A 21,627-nucleotide genomic window follows, 5' to 3' on the forward strand; every position below is an offset into this window, starting at 1 on the left:
GTTGTCCATCTAGTTACATGGTTCTTCGGGTCAGCTATAATTCCCCTATTGCTAGGCTCCAGACAAAAGAGAGGACCACACTGCATTGGCCTGAGGCTTGTGGTACATGGTGGATGTGCTGAAGCGGAGCCCGAGCAAGAGGGGAGAAAAAGAAGTTATGGAGAGGGTTAAAGACAAGCTTGTCCCAGGGGTGAAACAAGCTGGGAAATGTACGTCGTTGCTCAGAGCCACCATCATAGATGGCCTAGCCAACTTGACTGGTGTAAAACCTTAGCAATAGGATACCTCCATGGAATAGCTATCTCAGCTCTTAGGGGTTCGTGAACTTTTGGTAAAACCGAGGCTGAAATTCATTATGTGTTATCTCTGAAAATAAAATTGGACTAAATAAATGGAAAGTCATAGCACTTAGAGTCACCGGGGAAGTTCTCTGACTCTCTTTAAAATTGTATGACACTCTTATTTATTGATGGGGTGGGAGCACATGCCGAGGTACATGTGTGGAGGTCAGAGGTCAACCTGTAGGGGTCAGGGAACAAACCCAGGTCATCAGGCTTGTTGACAAGTGCCTTCACCCACTCAGCCATCTTGCTGGCCCCCTCTTTGGTTCTTAAAATCCTTCATGATCACACCTGACTTACCCTGGTCAATGAATGCCCCTTGGCAGGCAAAATTATCTCTCTGCCTCACGGTTACTTCTGCCTCCTGTTTCTTCTTGGGGCTTTTGCTACAGCTGAATCCCTAGCACCGCCCTTGCTACAGCTGAATCCCTAGCACCAGCTTCTCCTGCTCATTATCACTTTTTGCCCACGTTATTTATGCAACACTAATTCTAATTGGTCTTAATAATAAAAACCCAGTGTCAGATATCAGGGTAAATGTTGAAAGGCCAGAGAGACAAAGGAGTCAGCCATGACCACTTACCTCACCAACTCCTCAGCCTGGAAAGGGGGCCAGCTCCTGTCTCCACCCACCTTATATTCCTCTCTCTACCCAGTCACATCACTTCCTGTTTCCTCCTCCCTGGTGCTGGGATTAAAGGTGCAGGACACCACTGCCTGGCCTCTGTGATTAACTAGTAGCTAGCCCCACCCTCTGATCTTGGGGCAAGCTTTATTTGTTAGAGCACCAAGTATCACCACACATTCATCATCATCTGTTAGATAAATGTTGGGTACTTTTCAGGTGCGCAGAATATGTGAGAAGATACGTCATTCAGCAAGTGAGGAGAATGGCTCTTGGGGAGGCCACACTCCAATGAGGAAGACAACACAGTATGATGACATCACAGGACAGGGACCCCTGGTTTGAGTGCTGATGGTATCATAGGACAGGAAACCCCCAGTCTGAGTGCTGAGTAAGGCTGAATGGGAGACGATGAATGCACAAGAGACATGGATGCCTCGCCTCGGCTCCCAGATGCCTGACGACGCGGCTGGAACTGAAGAGATCAGTTAGGAACAAACACCATGGTGAGGTTTCCATTTATCACAAAGGCCAGACACCTGCCCTATCTCCTTCTGGAGGTGGCTGTGCTGGCAAGTTGAATGAAAAGCCGTAAAAGCGTTTGAAAGTCATACAGAAATACAAACCCAAGTGCCAAACTGATGATGTCAATAGCATGTTGCTTCAACTGTTGAATCACTCAAGAGACTGATCACTAATTAATACAAAAATTTAACAATGTATTTTCAAATGCATTTTCAAACTCTCACAGAGAAGTTGTTCACAGACAGGGATACACACACACACACGGTGGGGGGGGGGCTGGAAACCTGGCTGGTGAACTGTCACTGAAGTTCATGTTGTTTAAGAATGTCAGTCTATGCTATTGGGGATGGAGAGGGAGGAGGGGAGGGAGTGGTGGGAGTGGGAGGGTGTTGGGAGGAGGGGCAGAAATGGAGACTTGTATTTTAATAAACTTTGAGGAAAAAAAAAAAGAATGTCAGTCTACCATGGTTATACTGAAGTGTGGTTTTGAGGACTGTGTAGAGGACAGGAGACCAGGCTTAGAACCTTCAAAGGATGGAGAGTTAGAACTGAGGCTTCTGCAGAAGAGCGAGGCCACAAAGGAACATACAGTCAATGAAACGGCACAAACTACAGCAAAAAGAAAATGGACGTAAACCAAAACCTGTCTGCCTGTCCTTGACGGCAAATAGGCTTGTGTGCCTTGGCCTGGGCTCAAGGTGTTAAAATCACAGACTTCACTTTGCAAAGGTTTAAGGTTTGAAATTATATTCCTTATAGGAGCTGGGAAATATTTAATTAAAAAATAAACTTATAGTCCCAGGTTGGTAGCATCCCAGGATGTGGGCAGAAACAGATCTTTTCCAGAGGGACGGTCAGAAAGGCTCCATATAAACCTAACAAGTGGAGTGTTGCTGAGTGTAGGGATGCGGCTGTAACTACACCAGGAGCTGAGACGTCATGAGCCAGTGTGGACAGGAACCACAGCAAACGAAACAAGATCATCAACAATAATAACGTGGTCAAAGGCATAGAAAGATTAAAAACCTAAACGATAATAAAAAGACTAGGAAGAGCTGAGAAGAATCAAATAGTAATTACATCAAAACGCTATATCGTATACTAGAGTACATAAAATAACATAAATATTAAAATTCCAAGCAATGGTTGAGTAAAAGGAGAGTAGATACAGTGAAGGGAAAACCAGGAAATTGTCAGATTAATTCAAAGATATTACTCAGGTTATAAACAGAAGTGGGGAAAAGGATCAAAGAAATGAAAATTTGAGAGTACAAGGGTCAGGAAGAAGAAATAGAACATGAGAGAAAGACATTTATAGAACAGCTAAAAGGAGTAAAGGCAGGAAGGAGGGCTCATTCAACACAGAAGATGGCCGATGAGTAATTGACTGCATTGGGATGACCCAAGTGTTTCAGACTAGGGGGCCCTTTATTTCATGTGCTATATAGTTTTATGTGCTATATAGTTTTTGAAATAGTCATCAGAGATTCAGCAATGAATAACAAGTGTGTTCTGGATGAAGATGACGAGAGAGAGAGAGAGAGAGAGAGAGAGAGAGAGAGAGAGAGCGCATGATGATGATGATTTACAGTTAGGGGCACTTGCTGCTCTTGCAGAGGAACCTGGTTCAGTTCCCAGAACCCATATGGTGGAGCACAGCTGTCTTTAATTCCTTTTTCTGGGGATCTAGCGCTATCTTGTGGCCTCTGTAGGCACTGCACACAGGTGGTGTACATTCACACATGCGGACGAACCTCTCATACACATAAATCCCTTTACAAGTGAGCATAGCAATACTGGAGACACTTCACATGCTATGAGGTGATGGAAATTGGGGGGGCTGCCGAGACAACGGTGATAGGATTTCACTCAGAAGTGGGGCAAAGAATTCAAGGGCAGGCTTCCCAAGGGAAGACAACCACATGTACAGGCCTGAGTACAAGCTCATTTGTGCTTGTGAGGAAGAGAAAGGCAGTCAGGGACTCTGCACTCAGTGACCTCAGAAGGTAAGGAGATGTGGCCTACCAGGTAGGCATGAGGAGCAGCCTTTCGCTCTTTTCTAAGAGCAGAAGGAAGTGGCCGTGGGGTTTTAGACTCAGGAGTGGGGCGATTGGTCACCCTGGCTACTTAGTGGTCGTGGATTGGAGCAGGGGCAAGGATGGAAGTGGGGAGGCTGGCTGGTGACTTCAGTGGTGAAGGGCTAGCAGCGGCCTGGAGGACACATTGAAAGCATGGAAGCAACTGGATACCTGGGAGAAGAGAACAAATCTGGAATAGATATGAGAGATGAAAGAAAAGGCAGGAGAGACCAATTAATCACCTTCTCCTTCCTCCTCTCTGATGGAGCGCTTGGGTGAAGATCAGGATTTCCAACATGGAACTCCTGGAAGAGTTATGTATGCATGGTTGGAAGTGGTGCGGTCGCCACATTTGGAAGTCGTGTGGGACCATGAAGCAAGTGTGTTTCACTAGAGCCTCAGAGGCCTTCTGATTTCCAAGCAGAAGATTGGATAATCCCAGGATAAGACTCCTCAAGTCCAAGAAAGGCTGCTCACATTTTGAGGCTTAGAGTTCCTTTAAGTAGATGTGGTCATGGCCAGGGGACTGGCCATCAAGACTTGGAAACTCTGTGGAAAAGGATCAGTTAGTTATGAGCTCAGAAGGCTGCCTGACTCTCTGTCTAGCCCTGAAGTACAGCCTGGGTTCCTTCAGCCTGTTTAATGGATACTTTTGGTTGTCAGCATGCTTATTAGCACTGTGTTTTCTGAGGGACGCCAAGAGATTGCGGTGTGACAAACCCAGGCTCTTGTCTCGGGAAGGGTGGAGAGATGGTCACACAATCTGGCTCCCACCCACTCCCGCCTACCGACTGAGAACACTGTAGCCAAGAGGTCCAAGAGAGTAGTGGCAAGAACATGACACATCAGGAGAGACAAAGGAAAAGGAGGTCCCAGCATGAGGCAATGGCTGAAAAATGTCATAGCCTATTACATAAGCGAAAGTGAAACCCGAGGAGCAAATAAACCCAGGGATCAGATTGACATGAGGTCACTAGAAGCTTACCGTGTGGTTGCCGACCATCTCTGTGGAAACACAACCCTGTCCAAATGACTATGGTTTGACCTGGAACTCCATGACAGTGGCTGTAGCTCCTCTCAAAAGAATTCGGAACGGCTTGATGAGGGCTGGGGTATAGATATATTCTCCACTGTGAAACCGCACCCCTTTCATGGTTAGAAGATACTCAAGGCTGAGAAAGGTCGGGTGGTCGTCGCCTATAATCCCAGTAGTTGAGAGGCGAAAGCAGGAGGAACAAGAGTTCAAGGTCATCCTTGGCTCTGGAAGAATTTGAAACCAATCAAAACCAAGATGATGAGATCCTGTCTTAAAAAATCCAAACAAAAAGAAACAACACTATCCTTCAAGTTTGCCCCTTGTCATGTCTGCTCTGCCCTGGCTTCAAAGAAACTCAGTGTCAAATTTGTGGCCACCCTTAATTTATCAAATATATAAAACCTTAGATACCATGTGGATATACGGTAATCTCATTGTAATTTTAATGTTAATTTAAAAAATTTCTGGCATTTTTGAAGCAGAGTCACTCTGTAGCCCAGTCTGGCCTTGAACTCACAGCAATCCTCCTTCTTTAGCCTCTCACGTATCAGGATAAAAGTCGCAAAGCCAGCACACTCAGAATCAGTTTTACTTTTTTATTCCTTTATTTTTTTTTCATCTCCATTTTCTCATTTTAAAAGAGTATATTTGACACACCATGCTTTGGAATGAAGTAAAACATAAACACAAATTCTGCCCAAACAAGGCAATGCGAACAGCAGGCACCTGATGGGCGTTGTGACATTTCAGTGAACTGAAGAGGTTCTAATTACTGTCTGTAGACACCCACGTCAGAGTCATTACGTTCATCAGACACAGTGGAATCTGGCTGTAGCCTCGACAGGAGAGCAAATTAAATGTTCACAGACTAAAGGAGGCAAAGAGAATGATCAAAAACATAATCCCCACTGTAACGGGGCCTGATGCCACAGCAGCCAGAGAAGGGTTCAGAACAGCTCCTTTGGATTGCTTGGTGAGTACGTCCTGGGCATGGCTGGTCTTTTGGGGTGAGTGAACCCACCTCTGCTTTCTGGAAGGACCAGTAGTTGTGAGCTGGGTGTGGGGCCACAGGTAGGCTAAGGCATGAGGATCATGCGTTTGAAACACATCTGGCCTACATCGGGAGACTCTGCCTCAAAGGAGAAAATATCAGCAGTTTTGATTACTTTTACCATTTCAAAAATCTAAAGTAAAAAAGCAATACGAAGCCAGTAGACGCTTAAAGAGCGCTGACGAACATGGGCGACAGACGGAAACACCCCGTTTCCTTCCTTTCCCCAGACTCCATGTGTCTCTTTATTCCTCAAGGTGATAATTAGGCAGCGCAAATCCTTCCAGATCTTCCTATGCATGTGTTGACATATTTACATACACATACATACGTTTGTGAGTACACTTGTTTCATAAAGAAGACCTTTTCTGCTTAACTTGCTTTTTTTCAACTAATGTAATTAACACGTCATGGATTGGACTCCTACTCTAGTTACGACATACGAAGCCCACACTGTCATGGCTACAGAGCATGTCACAAAGTTATAGTAAAGATACACTAAATATGCAAAGCCTACCCAGGGTCATTGCTTTACACTGTTTCTAATATTTTGACCACATATATTAAGACTGTTCTGGACCTATATACAGGGCCCCTTTTTTTTCTCTTATTTACTTCAGGAAGGGAACTGCTAGGCTGGGCTGGGGATGAGTGTACTAGTGATGTGGTAGAGATCTTGACTATGACATACAACGCTATGGGTTCAATCTTTAGGACTGCAAAGAACAAACCAAATTGCCCCCCAAACTGCAGGATCAATGGGTATACATACGTTGAATTTTGACACGGTACTATAAACCAGGTCACGATGAGTACTTGCAATCTTTTAACTTCAGCAGGACCGACTGACAAGGGTGTGGGCTCAGAGATTTCCGCCGTCAGTAGCGATGCTGGTCCTTGTTTCCAGGTTTTTTACGCCGCAGCTACCAGTGAATTCAGTGTCAAAAGCTTTGGTTTATGACCAAGCCACACAGTGATATTTTGGGTACCAATTCCTAATACGCTGCATATTTGAAGGTATACATTTTTTTGCCAGACTCCCAAAGCCACACTGTAGCTGACCTTTATCTGGGGTTAATATCATAGATTTGGCCCAAAGCTGTGAGATGTATTAGAATGTTAGAAATATGGAATACTTGGATATATTCCTCTTATCAACTTTATCATGATAAAAATTACAAGTAATGGGAACAACTTTGACCAAATTATGAAAAGAGGAAGTTAGAAGACTATTGGAAACCACTCTTGGATTAATTAGTGGGTGATGGGCCCCCATGAGAAGGTGTGGTGTGGCTGACAGGCCACCTACATATAGCATGTTTTTATGTTTCTTGGTCTTTGTGCTCAAAGATCTTGTTTGGGGAGGAAATCACTTCATTGGTTTAAAACGAGCCTCCAGCTAAGCGAGGCTCTTTTGTTTGCTTGTTTGTTTGTCTGTTTTTTCTTGTTTGTTTTTGAGATAGGGCTTCTCTGGGTAGCTGTGGTTATCCTGGAACTCGCTCTGTAGATCAGGTTGGCTGTGAACTCGCAGAGACCTACCTGCTTCTGCCTCCTGAGTGCTGGGAGTAAAGGCGTGCGCCACCATGCCCGGAGGAAGTGAGGCTCTCCATTGGCAGATCCACAAACCGAATCCAATGGGAAGGAGTACCCCCTTCGAACAGAAACTGGAGAATTCTTAGGAAGTGGAATGGCTGTTGGTCAGTCAACCATCAGACTAAAGCAAAACAACAACAAAAGCAAACAAAGTTATCTAGACTGTCTGGTCCTGCCAGCTTCCAGTCATGACAGACAACTGGACAGGCCTAGTGCTCTCACACCCAGAATGGAGCCTGTGAGGCAGGACGAGCAAACCACCCGTCCATATATTTTGTTTAGTTCTTGCAATGTCCCACCTACTTTATAGCTATCTAAGATGAATATTTGCCTTAGGACAAGAATAACCCCCCTCAGGAGTCGCACCCATTCTCCAATTATCCCAAATTCATAGAATTCCTATCAACACATTCATTCACCCATCCATGAAACCACTATAGCGAAACCCTGCGCTCGACCTTGGTCTATGGGCAGAGTGGGTGGCAGTGAAGGAGGCAGACAGTGCCTCCTCCCAGTACCAGGTGAGGCTGGAGGAGGGAGCAGCGGAGCAGCGGAGAGCATCCAAAAAGCAGCAGAAAGAAAGCTACTCAAAGGCTTTGGACAGACAAGAAGCATCAGCAGATAATATTTTATATTCTTTATTCAAACTGATGTGCAGAAACTGTACAAGAGGGTAAAAGCAGTGCTCAAGAGACCAGCCGGAGGACCAGCAGAGCAGCGAGAGTCAGGATGAAGAAAAGATCCCTCCACAGCAAAGACAATAATCATTAGCAGGAGAACAGGCGGACACACTGTAGGGACCAGGAGAACAGGCAGACACATTGTAGGGACCAGGAGAACAGGCAGACACACTGTAGGGACCAGGAGAACAGGCAGACACACTGTAGGGACCAGGAGAACAGGCAGACACACTGTAGGGACCAGGAGAACAGGCAGACACACTGAAGGGACCAGGAGAACAGGCAGACACACTGTAGGGACCAGGAGAACAGGCAGACACACTGTAGGGACCAGGAGAACAGGCAGACACACTGAAGGGACCTGATTAACCAGTCAGGAGCAGATCCAGAAGCCAACGAGACCCTGGAGCCATCAGGAATGTCGCCTCTGTTACAGTTCTGCAGTGGAAAGATCAGCTGAGGGGGAAAGCAGATCGAAGACTTGCTCTAGGGGCTACTAAACGACCTTTAGGAGAGCCCAACAAGTCTGTTCTCTGAAGAACAGTCTAGAACAAAGTCCCTCTAGGTGCAGAATGGACAGTGGTCTAGAAGTGGTTCTCTTTGGAATATTAAATGAGATCAAAACTGACAGAAGAGACTAATGTGAGGAAAAAGTCTGGGAAGGGGAAAAGTGATCAAAATATATTATATGAAAAAAGTTGTAAAAAAGAAAGTGCAGTTAGGGGTGGTAAAAGAGGGGGCTTGGGAAGGGACTGGGAGGAGAAACTGTGGCTGGAATGTAAATAAATGAATAAACAAACAAATAAATAAGTAAATATAGTGCAGTAAGTAAACTATTATTTTAAGAAAAAAATGTCTAAGTAGGCGTTAGCAGGTTTCAATCTTTCTCCTCGTGTATGAGCCTAGCCTTCTTTGGTTTATGAAACTTCAGAGAAAAGACGCAAGGTGATTGTGTTTCTCTCTTGGCAGAGCTGGTTGATAAAGGAACTTCACAGCTTTCCCTTGTGCTGGGAGGGGACAACAGACAGGAAGGACAGAGGTACATTGACTCTGAGGTAGATTCTAGGACCCTTGGCTCTGGGTTGTAGCTTTTGAGTCCCAACACTCGCTGAAAGAGGACGGCAGCTCGGAGTGATCCGCTAGCGCAGAGATAAACACAGTGAGGGACGCAGAGAAACTCTGTAGACTGGGCAGGATGCGCTGTAGAGGAGACAAGAGCAAGGCTGGCTCGCTCAGCTGTGGGAACGGTGGCCGTGATGGGCAAACGGGCGGACCTGGCTAGAGGAGTTAAAAATGAGTGGGTGTCACTCCAAGAGCACACAGGCCGAGTGTGTTGCAGGAAGTCTGACGCTGGAGTTGAGGCGAGATATCGCAACTGTGAAGCCACAGCTGTCACAGGGCCAAGGCTCAGCAGACCCTTCTGAAGCAAAGCATAGAAAATGAACAGAGTCAATGCCATTGAACTCACAGTTTAGATGAAGGATCATGGAACCATTTTCCTCAAAACTCTAACTTTTGGGCTGGGCTGTAGCACTCGGTGGTACAGGGCATGTTTAGCAACTACTAAGCCCCAGGTTTGATCACCACCCCAAACCCCAAATCAAAATCCCTGCAGTGTCGGGCAGCGGTAACACTCACCTTTAATCCCAGCACTCGGGAGGCAGAGGCAGGTGGAGTCTGAGGCCAGCCTGGTCTACAGAGTGAGTTCCAGGGCAGCCAGGACTATACAGAGAAACCCGTCTCTAAACAAAATAACAAACAAACAAACAAAGCCCTTTCTCTGTGGCCTGGAGTCTTAAAGCCCATCCCTCTCCTCACTGTGTTCATTATCATTTTCAGCAACAACGAATTCATCATTTCAGGTTGACAACAGAGGCCCCATTCCTGGTAGGTCCATCATCTAGGCCAACTCACCAGGACTCCCAACTGGTTAGCCCCAGTGGTCTCACCTTATCTGCAGGGGGAAATATCCCCAAGTTGTCCAGGTCAGTCTGCACCATTGGCTGAAAGGTTTCCAGGGCTGTTAGACCCAGGACTCCACAGGATATCGGGTGGGAAGGATGGAACAGCACCTGCTCTTAAAAACTGCCAAGCTCAGGGGCCCTTCAGTTTTGTCCTGAACCCTAACGCTTTCATCACACAGTGCTGTCTGGTCCCCTTCACTGTTCTCTGCCTCTACTCCTTACCTCAGGGTTAGGTTATCCAGTTCCTGGACAGGGAAAACCGAGACTTAATTTTTCCCTGTACTGGGAATTGAACCCAGGCAAGCAGCATTCTGCCGTGAAATCTAGTACCTTGCCCAGGACTGTGACTTTTGAGTTTTTGTTTCTGTTTTCATTTCTTAGGTACTGGAGAGGGAGAAGACAAGATCATAGGCTGATTGCTGTTACTGACAGACACAGAACTTAAGGATCAACCTTGTTGGGGCCGGGGACTTAACACTGTCAGGAGTGCTTTAGAAGGCTGGGGATAGGAGGAAAAGATCAGACACCACACCTGCTAAAAATCATAGTTTTGGTAAACATATGCACAATTTAAAAAGGATATTTGCAAAAATTTAGGTGTCTCCGGTCCAGACCTTCCTATTAATCAAAAGAGTTGCTGAGGTTCATGGCTCAGTCTGTGAGCCTGGCTCTTCCCAGGGAGCCTCATGAATTCCTCTCTGAGCCTCTAGACTTCCTTGGCTGGCGACTCCTTCCTCCTGGGACAGCTCCTGCCAGCGCGGAGCAGCCTGGCCCCCAGCTGCCTGGCCCCCAGCTGCGCAGGCCCTCTCCGGTAAGAGGAAATGCATCCAGCATAGTCCATTAACACAAACATTCAAAAGCAAACACTCTAAAGCCACAGGTCGTGCTCGCGTAAATAGAAGGCAACAGAGAAAAGCTGTGCCCCAAGAAACCAAAGGGGTGTTTAAAAAACTCCCCTTGCTTCCCAAGGAGCCAGGCAGCAAAGCCGCAGCAATTCCATTGGCTTGTGTGCTCAGTGGAGCTGGGTGGCTGAGGCCACAGGCCTTGGAAGAGGAAATGCCATCCCTGGTACAGGCAGCCAGCCAGCCCCCAGTCCTGAAAGTACCAGGACAGTGGAGGGGGGAGGCATCGTTAGGAAGGGAAATGTGCAAGGGACCAGGCAGATAAATGAGATTCTTCCCATTTAGGGACCCCACCCTATGGCAAAGAACCGCAGGACAGGGCGACCCACTGTGCCCGAGACAGAGCTGGGGCCTGGCAAATCCTAGGTGGCGGGCACAGCCCAGTGACTAAGGCTGCGAGGAGGGGTGTGCAACCTCGCCGAGGGGTGGAGAGGGGTGGTGGTGTCTGGCCCGAGCGATGCCTTTGCTTTGAAAGCTTCGGAGGAAATTAACTTTACAAGGTGCCTCCCTGTCTCCCACAGTTATTAGAAATGGAAAACTAGTAATACTTCGGGGCTCTGTGATTTGACGGAGGAGGTGGGAGACGGAATGACGAATGGGACAGACAGACATACAGCCCTTTGAGTATCTAGCAATGAATGACTAATTAGTCAAAAATCCCCCAAACGAATAAACGGGCAGGACTCCTTCCTCAGGGCGGCAGGACTGAATGCCGAGGAATGGCAGAGCGTCGTGCCAACCTCGGGGTCACCAGAAGTATTAATCCGGGCGCTTCGGGTAGTTCTCTTTATGGTTTGGGCCACGGATAAATATCTAGGTGTTGACTGTTCTTCCATTGATGTGGGGGAAAAGTGCAACACCTTGAAATTCTTAAGAACAAAGCCAATATGGGGATGTTAGCTGAAGCTGTTTCACAGCGTAGGAAGCATGATGTTTTCCTGCCTTTAATAGGATTTAATATTTAAAGCCCTCTTGCTTAACAATAATCCTCGCATCAGGCCAGGCCTTTCTTACCCAAGACTGGCGAGCCCAGTCGGCCTTTGGAGCACAAGGCTTGGAGACCTGTGCTTGCCCAGGCGCATGCGCCCAGCAGCTTCTTCACGGTGAAAATGCATCCTGTTGGGATGGCGAGCCAGTGGGCGGAGAAAAGTACTCCGGGGATAACACTGTTCACTTCATGTCTGAGCAATCTTTTCCCTCCTGTCCTGTGGTTCCCCAGAACTGCACACGGAAGGCTAGCGACATGGCTCCTACCAGGTGGCACTGAAGAGTTAAGGGACCATCTAACAGAAGAGGCATCTACATGCCCTCCCGATAGCTCTGCTTAGCTAACAGCATGGAGACATCTGCCGTTGGTGTCGTCTCCCTCCTTCATTACTTCATACAGTCCTGCTCCCTTTAACCCAGAATCCCGAGGGTTGTGGAACTTCATTTAGAGCATCCTTACTCAAGAGCTTCAGGGTAGAAACTGTCCAAACCCAAATATACAATCCTATATGAGCTAATTTCATCTTTCTTCTTCCTCTTCTGAGGCAGGGTTTCTTTGTGTAACAGCCCTGGCTGTCCTGGAACTCACAGAGATTCACCTGCCTCTGCTTCCCAAGTGCTGGGATTAGAGGCGTGGGCCACCACCTCCTGGCTCATCTTCAGTTTTCATAATTACTTTATGTATCGATAGACCAGGAACCATGTTCTCACTCATGGCATAATAAATGTTAGCATGCCAAGCACTTTATTATGTGATGATCATGAGATTAGAACTGCACCATTCAATAGGTGAGAGCTTTGGAGAGACTACCGATCATCGATTATAATGCTAAGAATTGAACTCGGTCCTTCTTAACTTCCAGATCAGTTTTCTTAACTAGTAAGGAGCCAAAGATAGCTGATCTTTGTAGCAGTGGAGGGCAGGAAGAATTTCATGCTAAATTAGATTTAACACGCACGCAATCTGTGGACTCACCACCGGGGGGGGGGGGGGTTGGCTGGGCAAGGTTAGGACAATGTATTCTGGATTTATTTTTTATTTTATGTCTATGAGTGTTCTATCTGCAGGTGCAACCCTATGCCAGAAGAGGGCATCCAGATCCCACTATAGATGGTTGTGAGCCACCATGTGGTTGCTGGGAATTGAACTCAGGACCCCTGGAAGAGCAGCCAATACTCTTAACTGATGAGCCATCTCTCCAGAACCATCATGTCCTAACTCTTAATCTCTAGTTGACCTGTGTTGAATTCTTTATACTTTCAGTCTATATCACTCTCTTAGATACAGATTAAGTCCCAGGTTTTTAATTTCCTTTGCTCACTACATCTGGATATATCTTATTTTGATTAAGTTTTTAGGGACACTGAAAGTCAATCATTTGGGGCTCAATGAACTGGCTGATCGAATCAAGGTGGATAAATAAGGAATTATAAACTGAAAGAAGTTCAGTCACTCAGACACTTGACAATGACATAAATGGTACGGTGAAAAAAACAAACCAACCCAGGCAGGCTAAGAGGCGTGACTCAATGGCAGGATGCTTGCCTAGCTCACAAGAGACAGTTTGATCTCTAACCCTGGCACAGGGAACCTGGCGTGGGGTTCAGTGTCCGACCATGTGGTACGGTCAGCTCAGGCTGCCCTCACAGAAACAAAGTCCAGGACAAAGGCTGCAATGGCTCTGGCTGATTCTGTACTGCAAGTATATTAAGTGTTGTTCTAGACACAAAGCAAATGTATAGACAACTGAGTGTCAAATCAAAGTGAGCTAGGATGAAATTAGGGGTGCGTTGGGGGTCGCAGAGCCACAGCCTTGAAACATGGAAGGTGGCATCAGGGGACAGAAGAACTAAATGGAAAGACATTTCAAGGCAGTGTGTGTGTTTGTGTTCTGGCTCAGCAAGGGAAGCTTTTCTACTAGAATTGCCAAACAGCATGTGTGCTTCAGGTGGTGGTAAGCATACCTTCGACGCTGTCAAGCAGAAGCCCCTCTGAGGCATGCATGGGGAGAACTCTGAGGTTGACGACGGATGAGGGTGGGAGGTGAGCGCGCAATCTCTAGACCCCTTCCAAGTAGTTTTAAGAGTTCACGTGTACTATCCTTCCCCCTTCCACCTTTAAGAGTTCACATGTAATATCCCTCCCCCTCCTTTGCCAACTGGGCCGTCCCTTAAAACAGCAAAACACTTGCTTTTCTAATCTTTAATTTGTCCTACAACAACAGCGTCACAACAAAACCCATAAAATTATCAGCTTGATGTATAAGTCCTCTTTTTCTGGCAATCATGACGACAACTCCATTTATTAAAATAAGAAAATGCTCACGGAACACCTAAAATCCCCCAGCTCACCCTGAGGCTCACAGGAAAGGCCTGGAGCAGCCGATCTCTACAACCCTTCCTGTCCTAAGATCTGACCACCTGCAATTTAGATTATGGACCATGGAGGAAGCATTTTAGAGAGGATGGCAAGTCTCTTGTAAGGAACTGCTTGTTTGAGTCTCCTCACGGCTTCTGTAGTGCTCAGGAAACCTCACTGCTGCTGCTGGAAATGAAGGAACACATTTCAGATCGGCAAGACTGAGAGCCGAATGGCACCAGGTTAATCACTCACTTCTCTCTGCAGTGTCCTAAGTGGTGCTAAGGCCTACATCCTCACAGCAGCAGGGACAGCAGGGACGAGGTGGTTAAAGTTGTAATAGTCCGTCTCACTGCGGTATGGATTATTCCTACACCAGGTCTTCCACTTTCCTCTCTCTCTCTTTCTCTCTCTCTCTAAGAAGCCACTCAGTCTAGTTAATGTATCTGTAAAGAATGAGTCTTCCAAGGACGATGGTGATATATGCCTTTAATCTTAGCATTTTGATTAGCATTTTCACTTAGCAGGTGAAAATCTGAGTTAGAGGCCAGCCTGGTTTACAGAGCGAGTTTTAGGACAGCTGGAGGGTTACACAGAGAAACCCTGTCTCGAAACACACACACACACACACACACACACACACACACACACACGATAACTGCTATGGAATGATCCTTCTGTACAATGTGTAAATTACACTGATTGGTTTAATAAAGAAGTTGACTGGCCTAGAACTGGACAGAATAAGGTTAGGCATGAGAACCAGACTAAGGACACTGGAAGAAGAAGGGCAAAGTCAAAGGAGTCACCAGCGAGATATGCAGAGGACACAGAAAGTGTAAGATGAGAGATAACACCATGAGGCAGAATGTAAATTAATAGAAATGGGCTGTTGTAAGAGTTAGTTAGTAATAAGCCTATGCTATCAGCCAAGCTTTCACAATTAATATTATCCCTCTCTGTGGTTATTTGGGAGTGGCTGCTGGATCACAGAGAAACTCCTTCTAAAGATGATTCTGCCTTCTTCATCAACCATCTACCTCCAGTAGCTCCTCAGCATGGGGTGAAACCTGGAGATCATCTGTACCATTTATGCAGGGGTTTGGCTCAGAGAGTCTTTTTGTTCAAGTCTCTGCTGACTCCTTCTTAAAGGTTTATGTATATGAATAAACTTTTTGCCTGCATCTATGTATGCACACCACACATGTGCCTGGTGCCCACAGAGCTCAGAAGAGAGCACTAGACATCCTGGAAGTGGAGTTAGAGATGACTGTAAGCCACCATGTGGGTGCTGAGAGCAGAACCTGGGTTCTCTGCAAGAGTAACAAGTACTTTTAAGCAGTGAACCATCTCTCCAGTCTCCTGTTCAAATCTCTAATGCCATAGCCTAGAAGGCATATGAATTGAGGGTCTTAATATATATCAGGCAATAAAATAACCACCTATTCCACTGTATTACAAAGTAAGGTTTGCCAATAGGCAACTGAGAGGGGTATACTGAGTGGCAAACAGCAGATTTTACTATGCCCTTTAATTAATCCCAGCACTCTGGAGGCAGAGGCAGATCTTTGAGTTGGAGGTCAGGCTGGTCTACAGAGCAAGTTCCAGGCAGCCAAAGCTACACAGAGAACCTGTTTCAAGCAGCCCATTCCCCCAAATAGAAAACCCTAACAAAAAACCCCCAACCAGTCTTCCTTCCGTTTGTGCAAAGACCTGCAGGTGGGACCTAAGCAGAAATGATGGATACAACATCCAGAAACTGTTCCTGAGGTGACCGTTATGATTATGTTTCTTTTGTAGGCCGACCTAATTCTCACTAATGCTGTAGTCCAGCATATCGAGACTCTTCTATTTTATTCAGCAGTTCTATCATTTTCTACACTCCATTTCCAGGTTATTAAATTCTGACAGAGCTGCTGTCAAAAACAAAACAAAACAAAACAAAAAACCAAGGAAGTATTTTGGCTAATGCTACCGAACACTTCACAGGGATGGAAGGCATGTCGTACTGGATCCAACTGGCTTCCTCGCAGTCATCAACAAGACTAGCTCTTCTCACACAGGAAACTAGGTTACGCTCCCTTTAGCCTTCTGGTGGAGTTTGCACCTGGCCATGCTCACCACCTTTCTGCAATTTGCTTAGGTCACACATGCTCAGGTCACCTGCAAGGCTCTGACCCGAACAGAGAAGTGGGAGATGGAGCTGCTAAGAGCGATGAGTCCATTAGGAGGAGGGATGGGTCTAGCCCACTGAAACTTGAGGCTAAGAGCAGAGAGGTCAGCCATTCCCAAAGAGTTGTTACCAAGAGTAGGGGGTCATGCTAAGTGCAAACAGCAGATTTTACTATGCCCTCGAATGTATTCTGGAAGTTCAAGCTATGAAGACTCATTACTCCTCTTTGAAGTCAAAAGGCAATGTAGGTTATGGAATAGTAGAAAGTATTTTAGGTCTAACTTACTGAACTTCAACCTTTTGAAAGGCTAAAAGACTTGGTTATGAGCTAGCTTCCCCTCTCACTTCTAAGGACACACTGATCGGGAGAAAGAATCAACTCAAACCTCACAGCTGCCCTTCTTGTCACCTAGGAAAGAAAGGAACTCTGGGTTATTCCCCCACCTTTTGACTGTCCACACGGGCCAGCCACACAGTAGCTTCCTTAGAGAGCCACCACCTGGAACACTAGACACCCACTCTCCTGGCTTTCTTCTCCACCTCCAGTTTTCCTTTCTCAGTGCTCAGATTTGTTTGTGAGGGTCCAAATGTGGCAAAAACCATTAGAGGCTTCTACCAGCAACAGCTGCAGAGGCCAAGGATGTTGGCTGAACAACTGACCAACCTTTCCAGCGAGAGCTCTGAAGCAAAGAACTTGAAAAAACACCTTCCAATCTGTCAGAAACATGGAAAAGGCTGCTGCTGTCTCTTCTACACTGGTGAAGGCTTTAAAAGCCCAGAATCCCAGCGTCTGGTTAGCCAGTACGCCTACTTCAAAACACAGAGACTGGAGCCTCCTGTTCTTTAGGAACACAGAGCACCAGTCAACAGGAAGACCACAAGGCTCCAGGAAAACAAGCTACTGGGCGTCAAGGACCGTCTTGACACCACAGATTTACACCATATGGACTTGCACCAGAACCAACGCTCAAGGAGCCAAAAGGAATCAAGATACCAAGAGGTAGATTGTGACAACTTTTAACGGAAAAAATAAGCTAGAATGTGAAACAGAAACCCGAGAGAAATTTGAGTTTTCTGAAATAAAAATGTGAAACCACTGTGCAATAGTCTCTGAATCCCCACAGGGAGATAGGAAGCTGGCTTTTCAAAATAAACCCATACTGGCTGGCTTTCTTCTTGGGTGTGTCTGTAGAGCAAGAGCATTTGTCTCCAGTCTGTGAAATGAACACTCACACATTTTGGGAGATCTTTTTTATTTTTTGTCTGTCCTGGTGTCTTCATAGATTTCCTTCAACCATTCAATTTCTACTTCTGAACCTTTCCCAAGAATTCCAAAAGGTCATGAAATTATACTATCTCCCAGGTAGCTTCAAGAGTCCCCACCAAACTCCATCCCTCAAACCTATCATGTCTACAATGCAATGGCCCAAAAAATTATAGCTGGATTCACCAGCAGGCTGAACACGGTTCTTCTGCTGTTCCATATATTAGCACAGTAGTCTGTGATAGTACTGGTGTATGGAAGCCCCTGTGCATCTAATGATGGTACTATCCTCAGTAAAACATCCTGGCAAAGAATGGAAAGAAGGGGCTCTGAGCCTTGACTTTACTCACCAAGACTATGAAAGGGTAAGTAGGCTCACATTTGCTTATCAAAGGGCTAAAGAATACGTACGTGTGTGTACAAGCATGTGCACACATGCAGGCCAGAGGATAATGTTGAGTGTTGTTCCTTAGGTGCTGTCCACCTTGATTTTGACAAAGTGTTTCTCACCGACTTTGAACTCAGAGTATGCCACGTTGGCTGGCTAGTAAGCCCCAGTGGTCCGTCTGTTTGTATCTCTCTAATGCTGGGATTACATCCTGGCAGCTGTTGCTTAAATCATTGTTTAAAAAAAATAAATAAAAGTCAGGTGGAGTTTCCCCTTTAAGTAATCCATGGTTACTGCAGAAGGATGAAGTCTGTTGACTCCAGAATCTGTAACGTCACTAAGAGTGGCTTCGGCACCACTGTCTTCTCAGACTTTCAGCAAACCATTCCAACTTCACCCCTCAAACACGATTACTCAGTAAGACACATGTTTATTATAAATTCCTTGGGAATAAATATGCGTATTAATCAAGTTAGCTGACAGTTATATTTAGGTGAACTCTGCTCTCCTCTCCTCTTGGGAGGCAGAGGAAAGCACAGAAAATTCTTTCTTTGTTCTTCAGTTCTATACGGAGCTTAACACTTTCCTTAGAATTGACACAACAGTACAAGATTCCTCTCCACTCCACCCCGGACCACATGTTCTTCCTGCGCACTCTGATCCCACTTCCCCAACAACGCCAGGACAATTCGATTCAGTTCCTCCATCTCGCCTGCCTGCTTCAGTGACACACATTTCACTTTTGGATCAAATGTGAACCCCATGAAATCGAGCTTAGCTGTCTTTCCAGGGGTTAGTGGCAATGACAGAACTCCATATGAATCCTTTGCCATGTTAGATCCCAAGGGCGCCCTAGGGTGTGAGCACATTTCTCAACTACGAATGGTACTTTGATGAGACCAGTGGTCTTTGGGCATTATTGCCTCTTGTCTTTCTACTGTGATTTCTATCTTTAGTTACACATATATTTGTATTCTCCAAGTTTCTGGTTTCTTTTGACCTCAGTCTTATTCTACCTCTAAGCTAAATAATCTTCACTAATGTTCAATTTGATCACCTTTCTATATTTGAGATTATACTATAAATACATCATTTCTCTCCTCCCTCCTTTCATGCCTTCCCATATACCCGTTCTTGCTCATTTTCAAATTCATGGCTCCTTTTCCATTAATTTTTTATTTAAAATTAATTGCACTTAGTACACAGATGCAATGTAGATGTAATTCTTTATTCTTTTATAGTCAAAGTTTCTGAGATGTGTGAATGCACATGAAACCCATCAAGGTTTAACTTCAGCATGTGAACTGCATATATCAAGCCATGTGTACACATAACTACACCTCTGTACACTTTGCCAACACATTCAAGAGTTCCAAGTGGGTGTTTCTTTTTCCAAAATATACCACCAAATGGATCACCACCATATCGCTCTGCAGCAACCAGCCAACTGGGAGTGGATGAGACACAGAACCCGTGCGAAGATGTCACCAATGGTACCTCAATGTGGAGCTGCTCATCTTTCTAACCGAACACAACACTGAGTGATTAGTGTTTAGAGTGTCTCGAGTACGAGCTGTCTTGAGAGGGTTGCACGTAAACCAAACACAAGGACGGCCAGTACTCAGAGAGTGCTTCTCCTCGGCTAGACACTTGGCTGCCCTGTGTGGCATTCTCTTCAGTGCAGTGCAACCATGGAGAAGGCCTTCTTTATGGCTGACACAAGTGATCCTTGGGTTTGGTCTTGTGTCACCCTAAGAAATAAAAATGGTTCAGTGTACAGAAGTGAGCATACTCAAGTCTAGTGAGGCCTTCACTAATCGGGTACAGGAAGGGTTCATCTGGGGAAAGGCTTTGTACTTCAGTCAAAAAGCGACAACATACACTGTTTTCAAAAGAAAGTTATGCTATTTAATTTCCTTTTAGATAACACATTCCATGCGCCCTTCAGCAGCTCCCCAGTCACCCAACTGCCCATCTACACATGATCTTCTCGACCATCTGGGAACTTTCACCTTCTTCCACAAGTGCTCAATTTCCATCGCCAAGCTTCTGGGTAGATTCACTTTTCACTGGAAAAACCATGTAAACATACAGTCAGATGTTTATACCGCTCAGCCTGTTTGTTTCTCTTCATCTCTCCTCCTTTCTGATGCATAGCAACAGCACCACTCACAGCGACAGACAAACCATGTCACGTCCCAGGCAGCCGGGACCCACAATTCTGGACATAATAAATGAAGTGACGACTCTGTTTTGTGAGGGCACATCCTTCTTGACCGTGGGAGACTTGGGAATGGGCCTCACGGTTCAGTTATGATTCATATTCACGACACTATTATCACACAGCGTACTCAAATGCAGCTAGAATTTTTTTTAAAACGTGGTTTTTTTTAAACTTAAAGTTAAGGGTGAGTATATGTGAATGCATGTGGGCTGACAGAAGACTGAGCAGAATGGAGGCCTCTGAAGCTCCTGCCACACTGAGGGTGAGAAATACTGAAGTTCTCCATGACCAGGACCCAGCATCTCCTCCCTGAGTTTGTCCAGAGTGTAGTACACTGAACCCCTGGTGACAGCATATCACTCTGTCCTTAAACATGAAACTAAAAGTAAGCAGCACAATGAAACACTTCAACCTCTGTGAGGGCTTAACGATGATTAGCGTCTGCAGAGACGGCTGGGGTTGAGGGCCCGTGCGGCTCCTCCAGCGCATGAAAGCTTGGTTCTCAACAACCACTGCGCTGGCTTCAGCCTAGGGGACCTGACACTCTCTTCTGGCCTTTAGAGCACTGTATAGGATGTGTGCACATGCACACATGTACACACTTAATAAAACTAAGTCATTAAAAATGATAGATTATTTCGCTTAATGTTTATGCTGTCTGACTCCATGAGGTAGAGAAGGGGTCTGTCATGGCACGCACTGTACAGAGCTTAGCCGTGCGTTCATGTGGCTGTACCCTGTCCTCACCTACACAGAAGGGAAAGAAAGCAAAGAAGGCTGAGGAAGAAGGGGGAAGAGGTAAGTGGAAGGAGTTATTTCCCCCACCCACACAAACCAAAACTCTATTCTCAGGATAAAAATTCAACTTTTCCCCCCACCTTTGGAGAGAACAAAAATTTCAAGGCTTTCCAAAGAAAATGTTCTGTTTTTATAGGACCCCCCCCCCCTCCACTCCCAGGCCACTGTGCAGAATATCAATGCCACAGGACTGTTCAAAGAGACAGGCACCTTGATGTGCTAAGACAAATCAATGAATGCCTGCAGACCCGCCCTACTAAGTAGTCAAGGGGAGAGCACTCAGGATGTGCCGGCTCCAACATGTCCTTGGATTCTGTCAGGTTCTCTTGCAGCAACCCTACATAACCATTTACAGAGAAGACTGGACTGTGTGTGTGCCTGTAAATAAGTCCAAAATAAAGCAACACATTCTGCCTGAGGTTCCAGTACAGGCTGAATTAGCCTTTCTTACTGCTTCCTTCATCCCAGGAAGCCTTGCCTGAACGTGTCGTTCCTAACCAAGGTGAGAGAGGAGCTGTGTGCTGCTGTTTGCACACCTCATGTCTGCCCCGGCGAGTAACTCACCCAGCAGCTCTCCCTGAAACCAGCCTTTAGAAGTCTTAACACTCTGTTAATCATGTTGAAGAAAAAGTAAGGTTT

The 21,627-nt window shown here is 45.9% G+C and overlaps 1 protein-coding gene across 2 annotated transcripts in view; it reads right to left on the reverse strand.

Moving 5' to 3' along the window:
• Positions 1 to 19,851: 19,851 nt before the first annotated feature.
• Znhit6 (zinc finger HIT-type containing 6) overlaps positions 19,852 to 21,627 on the reverse strand; it is a 35,202-nt gene continuing 33,426 nt past the window's right edge. For both annotated transcript variants that reach the window (XM_048453670.3, XM_048453669.3), the window contains one exon: positions 19,852 to 20,035. In XM_048453670.3, coding sequence (XP_048309627.1) covers positions 19,995 to 20,035 — 41 coding nt within the window. In that variant the 3' untranslated portion in view covers positions 19,852 to 19,994. The remainder of the gene's footprint in view (positions 20,036 to 21,627) is intronic.

This window comes from Myodes glareolus, chromosome 17 (assembly GCF_982192425.1).
Source record: "Myodes glareolus chromosome 17, mMyoGla1.1, whole genome shotgun sequence".
Lineage (NCBI taxonomy): Eukaryota > Metazoa > Chordata > Mammalia > Rodentia > Cricetidae > Myodes > Myodes glareolus.